Genomic DNA, 21,676 nt, shown 5'->3' with positions numbered 1-21,676 from the left:
GCGGAGCCGTGAGTCCCAACGGGCCCGTGCAAAGGCTCTGTGTTGCGTGCGGGAGAAACCATGCAATCGGCTGGCTGCCCTGGGAGGGTTCAAATTCAGTCGGGGTCCACTCCAGGCTAAAGCACATTGTGGGCTTTGGAGCTTTGGACACAGGGAAGCAGGCCTGGCATTCACACCCCTTTCTGCAAAGTCTGTTTCCCCCAAGAATTGTGCCCTGCAATCAACCCCTCGGCAAGGTATGAATCAAGAAGTCTGCTCCCGTGAAGTAAGTCAGAAAGAGAAGGACAAATACCATCTGCTAACACATATATGTGGAATTCAAGAAAAAAAAAAATGTCATGAAGAACCTAGGGGTAAGACGGGAATAAAGACACAGACCTACTAGAGAATGGACCTGAGGATATGGGGAGGGGGAAGGGTGAGCTGTGACAAAGCAAGAGAGAGGCATGGACATATACACACTAACAAACGTAAGGTAGATAGCTAGTGGGAAGCAGCCGCATAGCACAGGGAGATCAGCTCGGTGCTTTGTGACCGCCTGGAGGGGTGGGATAGGGAGGGTGGGAGGGAGGGAGACTCAAGAGGGAAGAGATATGGGAACATATGTATATGTATAACTGATTCACTGTGTTATAAAGCAGAAACTAACACACCATTGTAAAGCAATCATACCCCAATAAAGATGTTAATAAATAAATAAATAAAAATTTAAAAAAAAGAAGTCTGCTCCCCAGCAGTGTACCCTGCTCTCTGGGGCCCCCAGAAATCCACCTGCAATCTGCCCCCACCCCTAGCAGTACAACCACGTCTTCTGGAGCAGCTGTGGCACCAGCTGGAGCCTGTGGGGAAATCGAGAGAAGACAAAAGTGGGAACAGCAGGCCAAGGAGAGAGTGTTTAAACACAGGGACTATTTGGGGATCGTCTTTTATCTTTAGTTTGAAATCGGTCCACCCTCTAGTATTATATGGTAGAAGCAGCTCCCTGGGCCTGCGGCCGTGAGGTCTCGTCACTCACTGGTCACCTTGGAAACCCCTCGGAGCCTCAGTCTGTCCATCCACGGCGGAGCAGCTCATGGGCCCAATCCGTCAGCTCCGCGGGGACAGGCCCAGGCAGCCAGCCTGGTGGTCAGCCCAGTGCCTGGCTGGAGGCCGCCTGCAGGGAGGAGCCCTTTCCGGACACCTCTCGGAGACTATTCAGAGCGAATGAAACCAGCCTGTCTGCTTCAATTCCCACTGATGATGTCCATGTGTCATTAGTGCCAATTAGGAGAAGCAAGGGCAGCAAAGCGTTTGGCCTGGGGCCCGGCCTGGTGGGAGGGTCACTGGGACAATTGAATTCCCCACCAGACAAATGTGATTACCGGTGGAGCCCGGGCCCACCCCCTGCGGGGCCGAGACATAAATGGCCAGGTGGGGCGGCCAAGCTCACCCAGCCATGCAGGTCCCCAGCCCCAGCGTGCGCGAGGCGGCCTCCATGTACGGCACAGCGGTGGCCGTCTTCCTGGTCATCCTGGTGGCCGCACTGCAGGGCTCGGCACCCCCCGAGAGCCCCTTCCCCTACCGCATCCCCCTGGACCCCGAGGGGACCCTGGAGCTGTCGTGGAATGTCAGCTACGTGCAGGAGACTGTCCACTTCCAGCTCCTGGTGCGGGAGCTCAAGGCCGGCGTCCTGTTTGGGATGTCGGACCGTGGCGAGTTGGAGAACGCCGACCTGGTCGTGCTCTGGACCGACGGGGACAGTGCCCACTTTGGGGTGAGTCTTCCCTCCGCAGTGCTCCTGAACTTGCCTTTTCCTCTACACTCACCGTCCTTAACCTGGCAAAGGAAGTCTCCCTCCTGCCTCTCTGGTCGCGTTTACTCTGGGCATCCCTTGTGTCCCAAGCTTGGGCATCTCGGGGATGCTGATGTGAGGACAAAATGGGAAATCGATGACTTCCACGGTCCTTGACTGCACGCCCCAAATGACAGAGCTCAGCGTGACCAAGGAGCACAGCCGCACACGAAGGACACACTCGCCACATAAACACACGTCCTCCACCGCCCCTGCCCTCGGGAGGGCGGCCCCACGTACCCACCCGCATGAACAACGCCCAGAGGTCACACGCGGCCAAGCACGGTGGCTGGCCTGCCTGCCCACTGCCAAGGACGCAGTGCTGGCTCATGTGGGTAACCTGAGCAGGTGCAGACTCCCCGGCCCCCAACCCGGAAGTGGAACGAACCGTCCGTGGAGTTAAGCCAGGACGCTGAGGGCGTGCGCTTCCCTCCACGCCCGAAATTCACCCCCATTCTTGCCAGAAAGGGAGAAGGAGTGGGGGGAGGTTTCCCTTCAAAGGAGAGAGGTTTTGGGGGCCCTCGACAAGCTGAAGGGAGGCCCTCTGGGTTGGGGGAGCCTAGCCATCTTGCCCTGAGCCGCCACCCAACATTCTTCCACCCTGACCTCTCTGGGGACCAAACCCAACTCTCTCATGGAAACAGACGCAGGAGGGTTAAAACAGTTTTTAAGTCAGGAGGCACTTTATCTGTGAGCAGCGGGGCTCTTCCTTCAATTAAGTGTGGGAATCCAGCGGTGCTCCAAGCCGGGGTCAGGACAGGCCCCCGGCCTCGCGTTCCTCATCTGCAGAGTGGGTACAATCATCCCTCTCCACCTTCTCGCGATGTGTGAGTTCACACAAGCTGGTCTTTCTGGAAGCCGGTGGTGCTCTGTCCAACCCCTGCCACAACTCTGCAGGAAGGAAGGAGCTCCGCATACTACCCAGGGGAGGGTAGGTGAGCCCGACCACCAGCCAGACGGGGTGGGGCCTCCTGGGCCCCGGGCTGTCCCACCTCTCCTCCACCAGGATGCTCAGTGGCTACGGGTCACGGCCAAGAAAGACCTGGGCAGCGCGTCCCAGAGGAGCCGGCAAGCCCGGAAGCAGCTTCCCCGGCTGCCAGGAGAGCTGGGGCCACTCGGTCTTCCAGCACAGGCAGGATAAATTTGCACAACAAATTCCTATGCAAACAAATGTCAGACTTGTTTTTCCTCCTTTAGCAAATATGTTCAACAATTAGTTCTAGACTTCCAGCCGAAGGCTCACGAGCTGACTTTCTGCTTCTGTTTAAAACGAGTCCTTCTGCAGATCAGCAGTGCACCCCAGCACGAGCTCCACTGTGCTTTTCTCTAGGGAAAATGTGGCAAAATCTTTGGCAGGTTTCTTTTTTGCTCAAGGAAATGAGGAAAACATGCTTCAGCCCTGAATGCAGGGTTTAAGAAAATCCTAAGGCCAAGGACTGGTGGTCCCGTGTTGTTCCTGAACTGGAATAGCGGCCTGCTGGTCGGGGGCAGGGTTTCCCTCACAGCCTCCTTGCCAGGTGGACGGCTTTCCGGGCCCTGGCCTGGAGCCCCGGCGTGGCCGAGCCCTAGAGCCTGGTGCCAGGGAAACAGCTAGGGAGAGGGGAGGGCAGGGTTTGGCCAGAACCACCACCCTCGGACATCCTGGGGAAATGCAGCAGGTCCGTTTCCTCCTGGGCCTCGGTTTACCCTCTCCGGGCAAGGCTAAGACTAGGGCGAGGTGGGCAAGATGCTGGGGGGGGCGGCGTTTCAGGCGGGCTCACTCTCAGGGGAGTGCAAGTGCAGGGTGGGCAAACCCTCTCCGAGGTTCCGTGTGCTGTTAGGGTCCCTCCCTCCACAGACCAAAGGCGATTCTTTGTCTAAGGCTCCCGGGTCCCACCCAGAGGTCTGGGAACCTGCATGGCTAACCAGCCCCAGTGAGTCCTGGCTGGCGTTTGAGGCCGTGTGTCAAGGGCACAGAGGAAGAGAGTGGGGTTGGAGGTCAACTCCACTGTCTCAGGCAGACACCGAGTGTGGGCGTGACGCCCACCCCGGGCAGAACCCCAGGAGCCCCAGGGCGAGGTGTGTCCAGGGGCTGCACCGCGGGCGGCCAACGCTGAACTCGGCCCCTTGTGCTCCGAGCCCGCCCTTGCCTCTACAGGACGCCTGGAGTGACCAGAAGGGGCAGATCCATCTGGACGCCCAGCAGGATTACCAGCTGCTGCGGGCACAGAGGACCCGGGAAGGCCTGTCCCTGCTGTTCAAGAGGCCCTTTGGCACCTGTGACCCCAAGGATTACCTCATCGAGGTGGGTGGCAGCCCGCTTGCCCAGGAGACCGTGGGCTGCGTGGAGCCCTCTTGCATACCAGGGCGGTATCCCTGGGCCGGCCGTGCACAGAGAGCATGGATTCCAGAGGCGGCTGGGTGGGGACAAGGCAGGTGGGGAGAAACCAGTTCTGCCATCGGCGTCTGATCCCTCAAGCAAGCAGCTCGTGGTTGACACGTAGCTGACGTGTTTCTAGATGTTGGTCTCGCCCCGAAGCTTTCAGACAGGGACCTGAGTGGTCTTCCTCCTGACTAGTTCTCTCTTCCTGGTCCAGCATCTTCAGGAGAATTCTGGAGAGAGCCCAGGAGACTTGGTTTCCCAGACTGGCTCTGTGGCCAACGGACTGTGAGGCTCCGGGCAGGTCCCCTCCTCCTCTGGGCCTCAGTTTACCTGTCTGTAAAAGGGACTTAGATGATCTGTAAGGCTCGGCCTGCTCTGTCTAGGAATTCACAGCCGCAACAGATCTAAAAATCCTTAGGCTTCTCACGCTGCTCCTAGACCCTTAGGGAAAAACAAGCCAGTTCCCTCCTGAAGGCAAAATCCTCTCCACTTTCCAAGGCACCTTGACACCCAAAGTCTGTGTTATCTTTATGACGCGTCAGCGACATGGGCTGGCCCAGTGCTACACGAGGAAACTGAGGCCAGACAGGGGAGGACTCGCCCAGGGACACACGGCAGAGAGGGGACAGAGCTGGAGCCAGAAGGAGTGCCCTTCCAGAAGGAGGTCTGAGTCCTTACCCTGCTGGCTCACCTTCCCCACGGACAAGCGCAAGGGCAGGCAGAGGACCCTCTCCCGGAACTTTGCATGGCGTCTGGTGCCAAGGTGTGCTCAGCTCAGAGCCTGCAGCCTGGGTGTGGGGAAGCCTCCTGCCTGGAGCTCTGAGACACCTGTGCAGAGAACAGCCCTGTCCCCAGTGACCCTGGGGGTGGTGGAGGGAACACATGTCCCAGGTGAGCCAGCCGGCCTGGTTCACAGCGACCCAGCAATGGTTGGTTGAATGGACGCTAAGCAAATGTAGATAGAAGGAATTTAGGGAGACAACATGTACTAATGGCTGGTGCAAACCGTGGGCTCTGGGGGTGGTCGGCCTTGGATTGAATCCCAGCCAGGTCCACACAGAGCCTCAAAGCTCCCCTCCTTCAGAGAAGTGAGAATCGGGCATGTCACCAGCCAGGCGGGGGTGGGTAGGGACCTGGCATCTCCCCGGTCACCAGGAGCCCAGCTCTGGGGGTGTGAGTGGATGAGTGCCGGGCCCTGTCTCGCCTGCAGGACGGCACCGTCCACCTGGTGTACGGGATCCTGGAGGAGCCGTTCCAGTCGCTGGAGGCCATCAACGTCTCCAGCCTGCAGACGGGGCTGCAGCGGGTGCAGCTGCTGAAGCCCAACATCTCCGTCCCGGCCCTGCCCTCAGACGTGCGCACCATGGAGGTCCGCGCCCCCGACGTCCTGGTCCCCGGCCGGGAAACCACGTACTGGTGCCACATCACCGAGCTCCCCGACGGCTTCCCTCGGCACCACATCGTCATGGTACGTGGGCCCAGCCCTATCCCAGCTCTGCCTCCCACCTGGGGCCTCGGAGGTGTCCCGCCCCGGGGAGCTGTCCGTGGTCCTGCTGGGACCAGTGACCTCTGTGGTGTGGCCCCCAGGCAGGGTCTGAACTTTCTGCAGCCACAAGTGTGCTCTGCCCCGCCCCCCGTCAGCCTGCTCACTCCCCGCCCTCCCAGGGCTGCTGCACCCCAGCTTCCCAGCCTGGACCAAAGGCAACTGATGTATTGATTTTTGCATGTTATCTCGGGACTGGAACCGCTGTGTAGCTATTTATCTGTCCGTCAGGACACCCTCCTCCTTCATGAAATAACAGCTCAACTCAGAGCTCAATGGCTCTAAACACCTTCCTGGAGATATAACAGTAAGGACAGTAGCTGTTGAATGTCCCTTCTTTGCCTGGCCCGGGGGAAAGAGGAGGTGGTTTACCCCCTCCATCACCACAATGCTACACACATAGTGCTAGATATTATCACTCTTATTTCCATTCGAGGACGTGCAGCCCAGAGAGGTAGTGTGAGTTCCCAGAGTCACACAGCAGGAAGTGGTGGGCCCGACTCAGTGCTGCACCTGCCCCCTAGGCTCAGCCTTGCCTCGGGCAGCCTCCGTGTGTCTGTGCAGCCACGTTCACACGAGGACGGCGGCCTCCCTGTCCCCCAGCCCCCTTATCGGGAGATGACTGGCTGGGTCCCCTTCCCTTTGCTCCTGAGCTCACCGTGAGCTTCTGGCAGATTCTGCCTGCTTCCAGGTTGGTGGCTCCACCCCCAAACCTGAGCCCCAGAAGCACCCCTGGAAATCACCAGGCTCAACCCTCCCATTTTACAGAGGGGCACGCAGAGGCCCACGGAAGGGAGCTGCCGGGTGACAGCCCCACCCGTGGGGGTGAGCAGGTGGGCGGGCGGGGTCCGCTGTCCCAGGTCCAGGGGGTGCTCTGCTCCCGCAGTATGAGCCCATCGTCACCGAGGGCAACGAGGCCCTGGTGCACCACATGGAGGTCTTCCAGTGCGCAGCCGAGTTCGAGAGCTTCCCCCACTTCAGCGGGCCCTGCGACTCCAAGATGAAGCCGGAGCGGCTCAACTACTGTCGCCACGTGCTGGCCGCCTGGGCCCTGGGCGCCAAGGTGCGTGCCCTTCCCAGCATCTCCCCAGGGGGCCCCCAGTTATGCATGAGAGCCTCCAAGAAGTGAGGCCCCCAGGGCAACCCAGGCCCCGAATAACCCCGTCTCCCCACCACCTGTGCATCGTTGGAATCCCATGGCTCTTCTGAGCCACGAACGCCTTCTCCAGCCTCCGTTACTTTCCTGTAAAAATGCAGGAGCCCCACGACCTAACATTCCTCGTGGGCATCGCTCTCATTTCCCCGATCAAGTTCCGCTGGACTTGGACGGGTCTGTGCACAGGGTGGTCCCGGGGCTGGCCTCCCTGGGCTGTGTCCAGGGTCTTCCAGCAGCTTCCTCCACCGGCTCAGAGGAGGGGCTTGGGCGGTGGGCTCGCCTGGGGGCATGAGCTCTCCCCACTCCCTGACCCCGAGTCTAATAGGAACGTTGCATGGGCTGGTAGTGAGCTGCCCATCACGGGGAGAGTCCTAATCTGGCTGCCCCACCAACAGCACTCACTGCAGCTCAGGCCCCAGCACATGGGTGGGTATGCCCTGACCGCCCCGGGACCCCTCTCTTGACACCCCAGTCTGTCTGCCTGGCCTGACCCTGCCCTCCCTGCTCCCTGCAGGCCTTTTACTACCCAGAGGAAGCCGGCCTTGCTTTCGGGGGCCCTGGGTCCTCCAGATTTCTCCGCCTGGAAGTCCACTACCACAACCCGCTGATGATAAAAGGTAGGGAGCTCCGAGGTGTGCTTCCAGCCTTGCCGTCCTCCCCTCGGGAATGCTGGGCACGGCCATACCCAGTTAGGAAGATAGCCGGGCTGGCGGGGCTTAGCACCGCATCCCTCTCCCCCCAGGTCTAGCCTCCTTGTCGCGTGGCCCACCGCGGCCTGCGTGCCTCTTGTCTCTTGTTCACGGCCCGTCTCCTGGGCCTGCGGTGGGCTCCCCAGGCAGAGTCTCATCGGCTGGCTCATCCGCACGGTGGGGGCCCAGCATCTTCACCCCTCCCCCTTCATAAACACAGCTGCCACCAACACCACGCTGTCCCAGGTACCACCTGGGAAAGGCAGGCAGAGGTTTCTTGTGTGCCTATTTTGCAGAAGAGCAAATTAAGCTAGTGGTGAAGGGATGCCTCCAGGGCCATGAAGCGAGTAGGAATTGAGAGCCAGCAGGTCTGGTCTGACCCGGCTCCGTGGCCTCAGTGGTGCAGCCACGCTGTGGTCGAGCCCACACTTGAACCTGGCAAGCTGGGTCTGATTCCGAAGCTTTAAGGAACATTTAGATGTCGGGTCCATCTGAGGAAACACAGCTCACCCCTCCTCCCACACCCTTTCCTCATTGGCACCCGACAGAGCAGAATGCTAGCATCAGGTGTGCCAACCAACGGGGTCCCAGACAGTGGAGGGAGGTCACAGGCCGGAGTGGTCGCATGTGCCGTCTCCCCTGAAAATCTAACTTCTGTGAGGCTGCTCAGACCAGGAGATGCCCCCCCAACCCTGACCTCCCCTCCCCAAAGGGGTGACTCTCCAGCACCCATGAGAGGCGGCTCTGCCGTCCCCAGAACAGGCTGGGCCAGGACAGGGCACATGGCAGGATGGCAGGATGCAGGCCACTCCAGAGCCAACACGATCCCTGCCTAGAACCCAGCCGCCAATGGTTTGACCATTGGGAGGCACAGCCCCAGGACTGTCCTCAGGGCAAAGGGAGTGCCTGGCTCACTGGGGGGCGTTTCTGGCTATGAACTTCCCTCCTGCTTCTCAAAACCTGTCACCACAGAGCAAACGCATGCCTGGAGTGTGAATGTGTCGATGGGATTTTATTTCCATGTGCTCTGTGTCAGGGCAGCAAACAGGTTCTGCTCACCGGGACTCCTCTGACTGACCCTCAGCTGCAGCTCCAGCTCCCTGCTGGAAAGGCAGCTGAAGGCCGTACTGGGATTGATTAGCGATGTCTGCCCTGGGCACTGGAGGGGTGGCTCTTGTTTGTTTTTCGCTGTTGAATTTATACTAGGCAGACAGAAATCCACAAGACCCCCTCCTGTGAGATGCAGGATCATGTCTCATTCCCCAATTTACCACACCAGACCTTAGGTCCAGAAAGGTGCAAAGGCTTTTTAGGAGGGAGACACAAGCAAAGTGCAAGAAAGTATGAAAGGAAGGGTCCACATGGTCTGGGCGGCATCATGGCAGCTTGTGACCTGGGCCTCGGAGGACAGGACCATTTTCACAGGGGAAGCTGACAGGTGCTTCGTTCCAGATGGAGGGATAGGCTGTGCCGTTCACAGACACGGAGGTGGGAAAGGGAGACAGGGGGTCCAGCCTGGCTGCAATGGAGGGGATGGGAAAGCGAGGTGGGGGCAGAGAGCAGGGACTGCTGGATCATCCTGTGCCTGAAGGAGGAACCACCAGGGTCAGTCTTTAGGGTGACGCTGCCAGCAGATACTGTATCCGAAACGGAAAACATTTTCCCCTCTCTGTTTCACCAGCATCTCCTGCCATATATTGTCACATGGCCCTCTTCCTCTCACTCACTCTCTCTTTTTTTAAATGACATTTTTCATTTGTGTAAGTGAGGGGCAGAAATAGTCTGACAGATTAGACATCAGCTCCCGGCCAGGTCCCAGCCTGTGTCTCCCTAGCTGCGTGACCCCGGGTGGGTGACCCCTACCCTTGCTTCCTGACCTCCCTCAGCTGTCCTGAGGCTGGGGAAGCTCGTGCATGTAACGCTCCCAGCTGGGTGCGGGCACCAGGCTGTGCTCAACCAATAGCACCAGCGACTTCTTCCCGGCCGCGTCACTAATACTTTGTGCCGCCGCTGGAATTATCTGCAGCGCACACAGAGGAGTGTACGTCAGCTTGGGCCTTAGCATGACACGGGATTTATTGCTCATTTAAAGCCTGAAAGCAAATGGATTTTTGAAAACTCCTTAAGCGTCAGGGAAGTCTGTCTCTTGCTGATTATCTGCTTGTATTTATGGATCTTTTGCCAAATGTAAAGATGCTCCTGTCACTTTGCAAATCTGGAGATCGGTCTCTTTTCTCTAAATATCAAAATTCAACAATTATTTCACTATTTAATCCCCATCTGAATTTTAACCAATTGCATCTCGCTTTTTATTATTATCCTCTGATGTAATCAGCCCAGAGATACAGAGGCTGAGTCTGGACATTGCAGGAGGAGAACGGGGCAGGGAGGGAGGGAGGGAGGCAGAGGCAAGACGGTGTGTCCTCAGCTCTGCCTCAGAGCAGCTGAGCAGGGAGACAGCCCTGCCCCCAAAGGTGCCCTGGGCTGGGGTCCCAGCTCGGCCACTTCCCAGCCCTGCAATCTTGAGCAGGGTCTTCAGCTCAGGTTCCGGGCCTCAGTTTCCCCGTCTGTCATCGCGGGAGGATGATTCTTCAGTTACACGGGCTCCCCCGCCCAGCTCCCAGCTCTCCTGCCCATTCCGAGGGGATGGGCCATGTCCAGCCCCTACTCCTCTCCCATGGGACTAGCCCCGAGATGCCAGGGCCTCGCTGACCGACTCCTGGCAGGGAAAGGATTACTCGAGACCTGTGGGTGCCGGCATCCCCAGACCTCCATCCGTCAGCTTCGTATGATCACTGCGAGGCTGCCCAGGGAGCCGTGGACTCTCCAATTTGCCGACTACAAGAAGACCTGGCAGGTGTGGCTGGAACATGATGGGCAGAAGCACCAAATTCTTCTTTGGAAGAGGTCCTTGACTTTGAGCCCAGAGAGGGACAGCAACTTGCCTGAGAGCACACAGCACACTGTTGAGCAGATGGGACCCAGGACGGTGTGTGAGCCGGGGGGGCTGCACCCTTAGCACTGACCCTGCTCTAGGGGTCCACGCTCCTGCTTAGGTTTCTCCTGCGATGTCCTCCCAGCACACGCAGCCCCTGGGTCAACCCTGCAGGACAGGAGTCGAAGGAGGAAGGAGGGAGAGAGGCCACAAGAAGGATGTGTCCTAGATGCTTCTTGCTGACTTCACCACACAGACTCACGCTCACCTGCCCGATGGGGCCGAGGCTCCTCTGTGAGAGCGGCCACGCCCTGCTCTCTGCCCAAACCTCACCGACAGGTGTCCTGCTGGTCAGTTCCAGCTCAGAGCCCTTGGAACCAGCAGGAAGAACATCAAAGCACTTCCCAAGCCCTCCGAGGCGCTGGCGAGCTTCCTGAATGCACCGCAGGCACCTCACCCGGCCCAACAGCACGGTTTTGGGTTTTCTTTCGTTGCCTTAATCAAGTCTTTCCAAAGCATTCACCTCGTTTCCACGGAAACAATGGCTCTTGCCTTGCACGTGGGAATTGCACAGGTGAATCGGTCCTTGTAACCATGGCGTTCCTCTGGGGTAAACAGGTGTGGGAACAAATGCAGGTGGGAGGGGGTGTGGGTGACTGGTGCCTCCTGGTTGAGGGTGGCTGGGGGGGTCCGTGTGCCAGGCGGGGCGAGGGGCGAGGGGCCCCGCTCACCTCCGTCCCTCCTCCTCCCAGGCCGGCGCGACTCCTCGGGCATCCGCCTGTACTACACGGCCACGCTGAGGCGCTTCGACGCGGGCATCATGGAGCTGGGCCTGGTGTACACGCCTGTGATGGCCATCCCCCCGCAGGAGACGGGCTTCGTCCTCACCGGCTACTGCACGGACAAGTGCACCCAGCTGGTGAGTGGGCCGGACATGGGGCTGGGCCGGGCACCGCCCTGCTTCCCCTGCTGAGGCCCCGAGGGTGGGGGCCGAGGTCGGCGGCTTGTGGCTTTGCTTTCCCCACCCTGCAGCTCCACCAGCACCCCCCCCCCACCTCCTCTGGACGCCAAGGAGCCGTCCCGCCGGCCGGCGTGCGTCTGCACCTTCCTCTCCAGTAATAACTGGCTCCCGCTTAGTCCAAACCTGAACCAGTGTTTAAAATACATGCTCGTCCCATGAACGAGACAGACAACCCATTCACCATGAGAAGCGCAGGCAGGGCAGCTAACACCCCTGGGTCCCGGCAGCCTCTCCCCCTCCCCGAGGTAGCCAGTTGCTGGATCTCTGGTGCCCCTTCGGACTTTTCCCCTACCTGTTTCTACAAGCCCTTACATGCGGCATGTTTAAAAACAAACTGAAGAGTGAACGTTTGTCTGTGACGCCCTTTAACCGACGCACAGCACAGATTCAGTGGGAACTTCGCTGGCGCCGGACCAGGTGAGGCCAGCGAGGTGCCTGGGGCGCAGGACACAAGGGAGCCCTGACGCCCAGGGCTGCTGTGCGAGGGCAGGTGTGGCACAGGTAACGCTTAGACTCGGGGGCAGGTGGAGGGACCGAGCTTCGGGAGGAGCGGAAGTGACTCCCCAAATTCTGGGCCCTCGGTTCTCCCTGGCCTCCCCCAGTCCCGGCCTGTGCTGAACTGTCCCCTCGTCACCAGTATCCAGGCTGCTGTCAACTTTCCACTGACAGGAAGAAGCCCTCAGGGAAATTCTGTGCCCGCGGGAAATGCGTATCAGGTGTATTCTAGAGGTGGAATTGCCGCGCACAGGGATGTGAGCTTTCATTTGAATAAATCTGGCAAAAAGCCCCCCAGAAAGCCCGTTCTGGGGCTTCTTCCCCCCACAGTACCAGAGGGTGCCTGGTGCCCCAGACTTCCTGACCCACCGTATTATCAATGCTTAAAATATTTTCTCAATCACTTGGGAGAAGAACGTCACTGTCGTTCAGTTTGAATTTCCCCATTTGTAGAAGTTGAGGGTGTTTGCACCTGTTTCTTGGCCATTTGCCCTTCCTTTCTGCGAATATCTGTTCATAACGTTGTCCAGTGTTTCTAGTGGGTTGTCTGTCTTACTACTGGTAGAAACCAATAGTAAAAGAAGCCAAAAGTTCTTTTTATATGGTGGGTGTTAACGGCATGGTCTGTTGGGAACGCTGCAAACACTCTCTCCCATGTGGTACCTTTGCTTCTCACGATGACCTGCAAGGTGAGTGTTAGCGTCCCCACTTCACAGATGGGGAGACTGAGGCTTGCCGGGGCCACAGTGCCTCTGGTTGCAGAGTGAGGAGTCAAACAGGGGTCTCTCTGACTTCTCACAGCAGCCTGCCTTGTGATGCGGTTTATATGCGGATCTGTCTTCCCAGTGAATGGATTCCCTGGGGAGCTCCCTGAGCCTCCAAGTCTTAGGCAAGCAAAGGGCCCTCGAACTGAAGGGACAGAGCTGTCAGACTGCACTGGCCTCGTCTGCATCCACGGTGGGTCAGCTCTTATCTGAGACCAGGGGGGACAGACCGTAACCACAGCAGCATCTGACACTTTCCCGTGTCCCCAGAACGTGGTGACACCTTGCCGTGTGAAAGTCTCTGTGGCCTGAGCCTGGAGCTGGGGCTGCAGACTCACCGGCATAGAGGGGCCCCAGGCCGAGTGACTGACCTTTGCCCGGGGTACACGGGTCATGCTGACCCGCTGACCTTGAGAATACGCCTGTCACCAGCCTGGGAATGCAGCCCTGCCTTCTCTCACCAGAGTCTCTAAATACTTTACAGCCCCAAATAAAAATAACTCCGTTTTCTTGCTCCCCTTTAAATGGTACATTCTTTGTGAAAATCGCATTTCTGTGGACTCTCATGGAAGGGCCTCCGGCAGAGTGGGGGATCTCATCTCCGTTAGCAGACCTCCGAGGGGCGTGATTTCTGCAGTCGGAAGTCTGGCCTGGTCCAGGTATCCTCACCCAAGACCAGCCAAGAAGAAGCACAGTGTTTTGGACCACAGGCCCCAGGACGGCAATCCTCCTGCACCTGTCACACACCCACGGCTCTGGGCCAGTGGTCGGCCTCTGGGGACCAGACGGGAGAAACCCAGGGCCCCATTGTTCAGCAGGTGCTCCCAGGCCTGGCCCCAATGGTCACAAATGTGGCCACAAGGTTTCCCAGTCCTCATAATGACGAGGGCAGGGGACAGTAGCTGGAGGAGAACAAGATAGAAGCACAAACGTGAAATCGGGTGACGTGCGGAAGTGCAGCAGCCTGGGGTCGCTCAGTGACGGGGCGAGGGCACCAGGACCTCCCGGAGCAGCCGATGGGGTGGACGAACACGGCGGTGTGTTGTCAGGGAGAGGACCACGTTGAGTAGAAAACGCTTGACGTGCGTAATCCGTTTTAGGAAACGTTCTGTCTAAATCAAGTGAATGTTAACGCAAGAGAAACATCTGGAAAATGGCCGTCTGCCCTGGTGGTGATGTGAGGGCTGGCCTGTTTCCTCCGTGCTGCCCGCCTGCAGCTTCACGGTCACGCCACGGCTGTAGTACCAGGTGACGGTGACGGCAGGGAACAGCGGCCTGGCTCTCACGCAGATGAAGGGAGGTCGTGCCGAGGGCAGCTGGGGACCTGCCAGTGCTGGAGGCTGGCAGAGGCTGGACAGGACGGCCGGCACTGCTGTCCCACGTCATCTGCCGGACGTGAGGACCCTAGAGTCTGTGGAATAGAGGCAGGATGAACCGACCAGCCTTCGGGGGCTCAAGAGAGGACCCAAAGGGAAGCCGTCGGCAGCCGGACGAGCCTCAGGCTTCTCTCCAGCTGCGGCGCGCGGGCTTAGCTGCCCCGAGGCACATGGGATATTAGTCCCCCAACCAGAGATCGAACCTGCGTCCCCTGCCTTGGAAGGCAGATTCTGAACCACTGGACCGCCAGGGACGTCCCTCTACTGAGTTTTCTGATGGGGGGTTTCACCGATCTGGGAGAAGGAAGGGCCTGGGTGATGCAAACGGTCCAGGGAAGTACTCACATGGCCGTTCTGTGGCCCTGAGGGTGCAGACAACCACGTGGCCAGGCCCTGACGCCCCCCCCCATCCCCGCAGGCTCTGCCTCCTTCCGGAATCCACATCTTCGCCTCTCAACTCCACACGCACCTGACGGGCAGGAAGGTGGTCACGGTGCTGGCCCGGGACGGCCGCGAGAAGGAGATTGTGAACAGAGACAACCACTACAGCCCTCACTTCCAGGTAGGGCCCACCACCCCACACCCCTTCCCCGCCCCGCCCCACCCTGCTGGCCCGCACAGGGCATGGCTGTGGGCTGTCCGACCCTCTCTCTCCCGACGGCCATAGAAACGTCCCTATTCCAGGGCTCCCTCTCCCGGGCCAGGCCCAGACGCCCGAGGAGCACACACAGCCAGCCGGTTCCTCTTGCGGATTTCATCTGGGGGAGGGACTCCAGTGGGGGATCCTGGCGTGTGGCCGACTGCGGGATTCGGGGGACCCTGGCAGCTTGATGGTAACATCCATCTTAGATGACCACCTTCTTGTCCTAATCTGTTCCTGACCGGAGGCCAAACTTAACTAGTCCTGGCTTCCCACAGAGGAATCGGGGGGGCTGTGTCTGCAGTACTCTGAAGTCTCCCCCTCCCCCCTGCTCTGCCCCTCCCCCTCTCTGCCCCTCCCCTCCCCCAACTCTGCCCACCCCAGGAGATCCGCATGTTGAAGAAGGTCGTGTCCGTCCACCCGGTGAGTGCCCGGTTAGGGACGGGGGGCCAGGAGTGCCAGGAGTGCTGTCCCCAGTGGGGAGGGACAGGAAGCAATGGGGGAGGGCAGAGGCTGGGGAAGGCCTTCCAGAGCCAGGTCCATGCAGGACAGGGGCTGGGGCTGCCCCACCGTGAGACTCACCGGGACTGCACGGAGGGGCCGCAGAGGGGCCGGGACCAGACTGCACTTGGGGTGACAAGCATCCTCCCGCCTGATCAGCTGACCACAGACCCGAGAGCCTTAGGGAGAGATGAGGGCATGGGGGTCACCGTGGGTCCCTCCAGCCCCAGGCAACCACCAGCCGGCTCTGTCCCATGTAGGAGGGGCCACAGAGGCCGACGAGTAATCACCCCCCGGGGACACTCAGAGAGGGACCCTCCTGTGTGGGTACCCTGGGCCCACTGCTGGGCTCCTCAGTAGCGGATTGACTACCGCAGTCAGGCGCCAGGTGGGACGGGCCCAGAGCACCTGGTACCCGACACGGGCCGGTGCTGACGGGCCTTTGTCGACTTGGTCCTCAGGGAGACGTGCTCATCACTTCCTGCACATACAACACGGGAGACAGGAAGCTGGCCACCGTGGTAAGTCACCTGGCTTCTTGCCATCTGCTGCAGAGCACGTGGACAAGTCTTATCTCCTCTAGACCAGAGGGCAGGGCTGCCCCTCCTTCATTCGTTCAGTCAACCAGTGGCTCTCAGGGTGTGGTCCCTGTACCAGCAACGTCAGCATCCCCTGTACCAGCAACGTCAGCATCCCCTGTACCAGCAACGTCAGCATGGTAAAAGAAACCGATGGTGAACTCATCGGTTCCTCCCCAGACCTATCGAGCTGGAGCTGGAATTTGGGTGGTGACACCGCGACCCGAGGTTTAACAAGCTCTCTGGGTTATTCTGACGGCTGCCCTAGGTAGAGCGCCACGGCAATAAATACCAACACTAGAGCCGGTGCTGGGGAGCGGCCACAGCTGTGAGGTCGCTCCCCGCCCCCAAGGAGGCAGGCCTGCCACCAGCGACAAGCAGAGTTGGGATAAAACTAAAGACGCGGTGGAAGCGTTGGGAGCAGGGCCAAGAGAGGCGATTGTCAGACAGAGACCAAGGAGGGGGAGAGGCTGGGAGGGCCAGGCAGAGGGGAGGCGGGCGGGCAGGCAGAGGACAAAGGTCATTCTCACACCTTTGGTAACAAACCTGCAGCCACTTTTCTAACACACTGTTCATCAGCAAAAATAAGGGGGCTACGGAGACGTTCATTGTTACGCTGTCCCCTTTTGGGCTTCATGCTAAGACAATCCCGTGTAAAGGTAGTCGACTCTGCTCCGGAGGGCTGGGGCATGGGTTCACCTGGGCTGGGCTGTGGGCAGCCCGGAGGAGGACCTGTCCAGGGCTAGGTGTGCAGAGAGGTGGTCACGTGACGAATCGAACAGCTGGGGCACCTCTGAGAACAAAGGGCGGCCCTGTTAACAATCGTGCCGGGTCAACAGGCACAGAGCAAGACCGCCCGAGCGCGCTGACCCCTTGCTGACAGAGTCTCTGACTGTCTCGATAGTCAGCGTGGGTCCCAGGAATCACCCCGGGAATCACGAGGTTCCGAGTGCACCAGACCTGGTGTTGCGTCCCAGCCTGCGCGGTCCCCTCCCCTCCCCAGGAACTCTGGTCTGCACCCGCGACTGCTCTGTCTCTTCATTCAGCTGACGTTCCTTGAACGTCTACCCTCTGTCCCATTTAGTTTCCTTTAAGACAGCTTTATTGAGATATAATTCACATGCTGTACAATTCACCCACTTCAAGTGTGCGATTCAATGACGCTTAGAATATTTGCTACGTGCAACCGTCACCGCAGTCAATGTTAGAACATTTCCTGCCCCCAAAGGAAGCCCAAATCCCTCAGCCCCATACCCTCAGCCCCAAGCAATAGCTGATCTACTTTCTGTCTCTGTGGGTTTACCGATTCTGGACTTTCAGCTCCACGGAATGATGTAATCTGTGCCCTTTTGTGACGGGCTTTTTTCACTCAGCATCGTGTTTTCAAGCTTCATCCAAGCCGTGGTGTGAGTCGGTGCCTCACTCCTCTTTCTGGCTGAATAAGACTCCATCGTGTGGATGGACCACAGTTGTTTGCCATTCACGCGTGGATGGACACTGGGGTGTTTCCACCTCTTATTTAGGGTTCACACCAGTCTCCAAGGTAGGAATCCTCATCTCTGTTTTCATGGGTGAGAAACTGAGGCTCAGAGAGGGGAGACACTTGCTGAAAGTCACACACCTGACAACTAGGGCTGAACAGGCATTTAGCCCCGGGCCGTGTGCCCGTAAATTTCCTGCCTCGTGACCCCTCCCTCCGTCTGGATTTAAGGTGACAACTGCTCTGGGTCTGTGGTCACAAACTTGGTGGCGGGGGCAGGAGAGCTTTGCAGGCACACATCCCTGCCCTAAACCCCAGCACCTTCTTTTTTTTTTTTTTTTGGTGGTACGCGGGCCTCTCACTGTTGTGGCCTCTCCCGTTGCGGAGCACAGGCTCCGGACGCGCAGGCTCAGCGGCCATGGCTCACGGGCCCAGCCGCTATGCGGCATGTTGGATCTTCCTGGACCGGGGCACGAACCCGCGTCTCCCGCATCGGCAGGCGGACTCTCAACCACTGCACCACCAGGAAAGCCCGCTAGCACCTTCTTTATGAGACTGCAAGGGGGGGCTCAGCACATCACACAGCCGCTAACGTGGAGCGCCTCCTAACCCTAGCCCTTCTCCACGCGGAGGACTTGCTGTAATGACTCAGCCTGTCTGTGCGTAGGAACGCTTGAAGCTTGGCCAGGACCCTCTGAGGCAGCTGTCCCAGGAAACAGTGAGATGGAGCAACTGGGGGCACCCAGCTGGCAGGGAGCAGGGCTGGTCCAGGCGCCAACACTGCACGTGCCGCCTCTCGGTAGGGAGTCTGTGAGCTGAACAACGCCCCGGGCAGGACCACAGCATCTCCTACCCTGTGGGCGAGGCCGCTGGGGCTGAGGGTGGGAGATGTCAGGCACCGGCTTGGCATCCAGCCGGTGAACGGTGAAGGGGAGCCCCCCAGGCCGAGCCCTGCTCCGTGCTGCTTCTGCGAGGGCCATGCTCCCTGCCCCACCCGACCTCATCCGGGAGAAATGGTGTCACGTCCAGGGATGTTGTGGCCACGTGAGTGTTCCTGAGGGCTTCGGGCCACCGCCCCGCACCCTCCTCGGGGAGGTGGCCCCGTCACCAGGCGGGATGACAGCGGAGGGCAGCAGGGCCTTCCCACACTCTGACAGCCCCGGGCCTGAAATGTGATTTCCAGCCCAGGGTGGAGACAAAGGGAGGGCTTCCTGAGCACAGCCCGCAGAGGGTCGGGACTCTCTCTTTTGATGTCTGAGACAAGCAGTAGTAGGAGGTACAGGAATCTGTGGAATTCCAGGAGGGAGGTTATCTTCATGATCTGAGGCCAGGCCAGGACGGCCCAGAGGCCTTGGGAAATGGGGGGTCAGAACCAGGGAACAATACAGGTGAAACCCTCCCCCGAGGTGCCGCTCAGGAGCGGGGCAACAGCTCCTGGGGAATTTCCTTTTTAAACAGTCATCCTTGAGCAGAGCTGCCCAGGCTCCCTGTCCACTGCCTGGCGTGAGCCCGCAGCTGGGCTTTTTACGGTGCTTTTGTCCTGCCATAAAGAAGCAGATGCCTTTCTCCCCTCAAACTTTCCCACCAGCCAAATAACCCCCCCACCCCACCCAGGCCCACTCCATTGTTCACAAAGAGCTGGGAGCCTGGGCAAGGCAAAGGTGGGCCGGGGCCATGCACCCAAACCTGCCCCTGCCCTGCTGGGGTCTGAGCTGCTGCCAGGCGGACCTCTGCTCCCTCCAGCCTGGCCCCTCTGCTGCCAGGTTCCTCCTCTTCCTGGGTCTGGGCTCCACGTTCAGCGGCTCTGAGAGCAGGGACCTGGCCAGGGGCTTAAAGCTGGTGGCACTCTGCTCCCTCCCAGGATGACAAAGCCACAGGTTTCCCTGGGTGGCTTGTGACAGCCTCTAGTCACTGGCGCCTCTTCTGCAGCCCCTGCTGCTCCCAGAGCTGAGTTCTGGAAATGACGGGTGGCCATGCGGGGTCTTCTGTGAGGGGAGGCCTCCCCTGCTGTCCCCAGTCCCCAGGCTCACACCGCAGACTGAGGGGACAGCTCCCCAGCCAAGGTCGGGAGCCTGCATCCACTCAGGCCTTGCCCTTTACCCTCCCTGGGACTCAGTTTCTGCATCCATAAAATGGGTACACTAATACCCCTCTCGGGTGCCTCCGTTGTAGTTTGATTCCTAACAACACTTACCACCACCCGAGACGAGCGTACTGGCTGACTTGTTTGCTATTGGTCTCACCTGCAAAGGCTGGGAATCCCAAGAGGGCAGGGACTTTGCTCGCTCAGAACATGGTGTGGCACCGCGTGGTGAGGGAACGAATGAATGCACGAATGCAGTGAATATATGAGATGTCGAGCGGCAGCGTCCCGGAGTAAAGCGCCGCTGCTGACGGGCGTCATCTCCGTCCCGCAGGGGGGCTTCGGGATCCTGGAGGAGATGTGCGTCAACTACGTGCACTACTACCCCCTGACGCAGCTGGAGCTCTGCAAGAGTGCCGTGGACCCCGGCTTCCTGCAGAAGTATTTCCACCTTGTGAACAGGTGATGGCTCCAGGGGAGCACGTCTGCTGTGCCTCCCATCCCTGGGCATGGCAGGGGAACCCCAACCCAGAACCCCCCAGGCCCCGTTAGGCAGCTGGGCGAAAGCGAGGAATCCAGGAGGAGGGGGAGCACAAATGTGGCAACCATGTCTCCACTCCCCCTTGAGGTGTCTGTGGCAGGCATCACTAATCGATCTCTGCACTTGTTTCCTAGTGAGTCTGGACTTGGCCTGAGAAGCCCCCTCCACCCAGCCTTGGAGCAGCCATTCCCTACTGATCCAAGCTGGCAGAAGAGATGAACCTATTAGCCATTGCCAGCAGGGAGTCAGGGCCAAGGCAGTATGTTAGGAGGCTGGTGGCCTGAGAGCTACTCTGGGGACCCCACCCATCTACAGGGAGGCGTCACTTGCCCTGCTGGGCTCCCCTCCCCTCTGCCATACCCTACTCTGGGCTGTTTCTTCCCCCAACAAGGTTCAACAGCGAGGAAGTCTGCACCTGCCCTCAAGCCTCTGTCCCTGAGCAGTTTGCCTCTGTGCCCTGGAACTCCTTCAACCGCCAAGTGCTCAAGGCTCTGTACAGCTTTGCCCCCATCTCCATGCACTGCAACAAGTCCTCGGCTGTCCGCTTCCAGGTATGCCTGCCCTGTGTGTGTGTGTGTGTGTGTGTGTGTGTGTGTGTGTGTGTGTGTGTCAGGGGCACGCCAGCCGCCGCCCTTGGGAACACCGTAGCCCCTTCCCAACCCCCAGCAGCAAGTTCTGCGGCTGCCCACCCCTTAGTGCCCCAGGCCCCTCAGAGGACCCCGGCGTGGGTGACAGGGCTCCACCCCAAGGAGCTGGCGAGACGCACTCACACAAAACAGTTGAGTAATCTGGTGGTGACAGACGGGCCCAGACAGACAGCTGACGGTCTGCAGAGGGAGAGACCGACAGCCACCCCAGAAGGGCGCTACCCGCTCTCTGACGCCGTCACATCACGGGACTAATCTTGGTGGTATGAGCAGGCCGCCAGCAAACTCCCCCGGAGTCTAAAAATAAAGTGCTCAGGGAGGGGCAGGTGAGAAACCATACAGTCTGAAGCTGCAGGCTGGTTTCTCTCCTTATCTGAGACCCGCTGGGATTCAAAGGCATCTCATGTGTTCCCCGGGCCAGCCGCCTGTCTGAGGCCAAGGCTGGTCCTGAGTTAGGCGTGGAGGGCTCTGCAGCCTGCAAGTCTGGAAGGCAGGTTTTCTGGAGGCATTTGGGAGCTGGATTAATTGCTATAAATCAAACATTCCCAGCACCAAGGGCGGGCCTCATGATGGTGCGTCAGAGAGTCGTTTAGGGCAGACGTCTGATGCGGTTAAAATGTGCCCTTTGATGCAGCCTTGTCATGGGGCGGGGGGTGGGGATCGCTAAAAACTCAGCCTGTGCCCAGGGCTTCTGACTGCTTCTCTGAAGGAAGTGAGGGGCGGCCAAGGAGGCAGATGGGGGCCTAGGATGACTTCCGGGTGAGGACCCCCAAGTAGCAATGGGGGGTTGGTTTGGGACAAGGTGAGTTTAAGGGAAAGAGGTCATTGGGAAAAGGGCCTGGGGAGGTGGCCTCCGCTTCACCCCTCCAGCCTCAGTTTATCTCCTGGTCCCTTCCTTGCAGGGTGAGTGGAATCTGCAGCCCCTTCCCGAGATCATCTCCAAGCTGGAAGAGCCCACCCGCCACTGCCCAGCCAGCCAGGGTCAGAGCCCCGCCGGCCCCACCATGGTCAGCATCGGCGGGGGCAAAGGTTGA

At 59.3% G+C, this 21,676-nt stretch overlaps 1 protein-coding gene across 1 annotated transcript; it reads left to right on the top strand.

Moving 5' to 3' along the window:
• Positions 1 to 1,435: 1,435 nt before the first annotated feature.
• Positions 1,436 to 21,676, top strand: DBH (dopamine beta-hydroxylase; the record flags this gene model as incomplete). The annotated part of the gene is made up of 12 exons (XM_079926944.1): positions 1,436 to 1,753; positions 3,969 to 4,115; positions 5,404 to 5,661; positions 6,623 to 6,799; positions 7,407 to 7,509; positions 11,269 to 11,435; positions 14,591 to 14,734; positions 15,197 to 15,235; positions 15,775 to 15,834; positions 19,789 to 19,916; positions 20,387 to 20,546; positions 21,545 to 21,676. 12 exons carry the CDS (start codon positions 1,436 to 1,438, stop codon positions 21,674 to 21,676), a joined length of 1,833 nt encoding a protein of 610 aa, XP_079783070.1.

Source organism: Stenella coeruleoalba (assembly GCF_951394435.1).
Source record: "Stenella coeruleoalba genome assembly, chromosome: 7".
Classification (NCBI taxonomy): Eukaryota; Metazoa; Chordata; class Mammalia; order Artiodactyla; family Delphinidae; genus Stenella; species Stenella coeruleoalba.
This window is presented reverse-complemented; position numbering and strand designations above follow the sequence as displayed.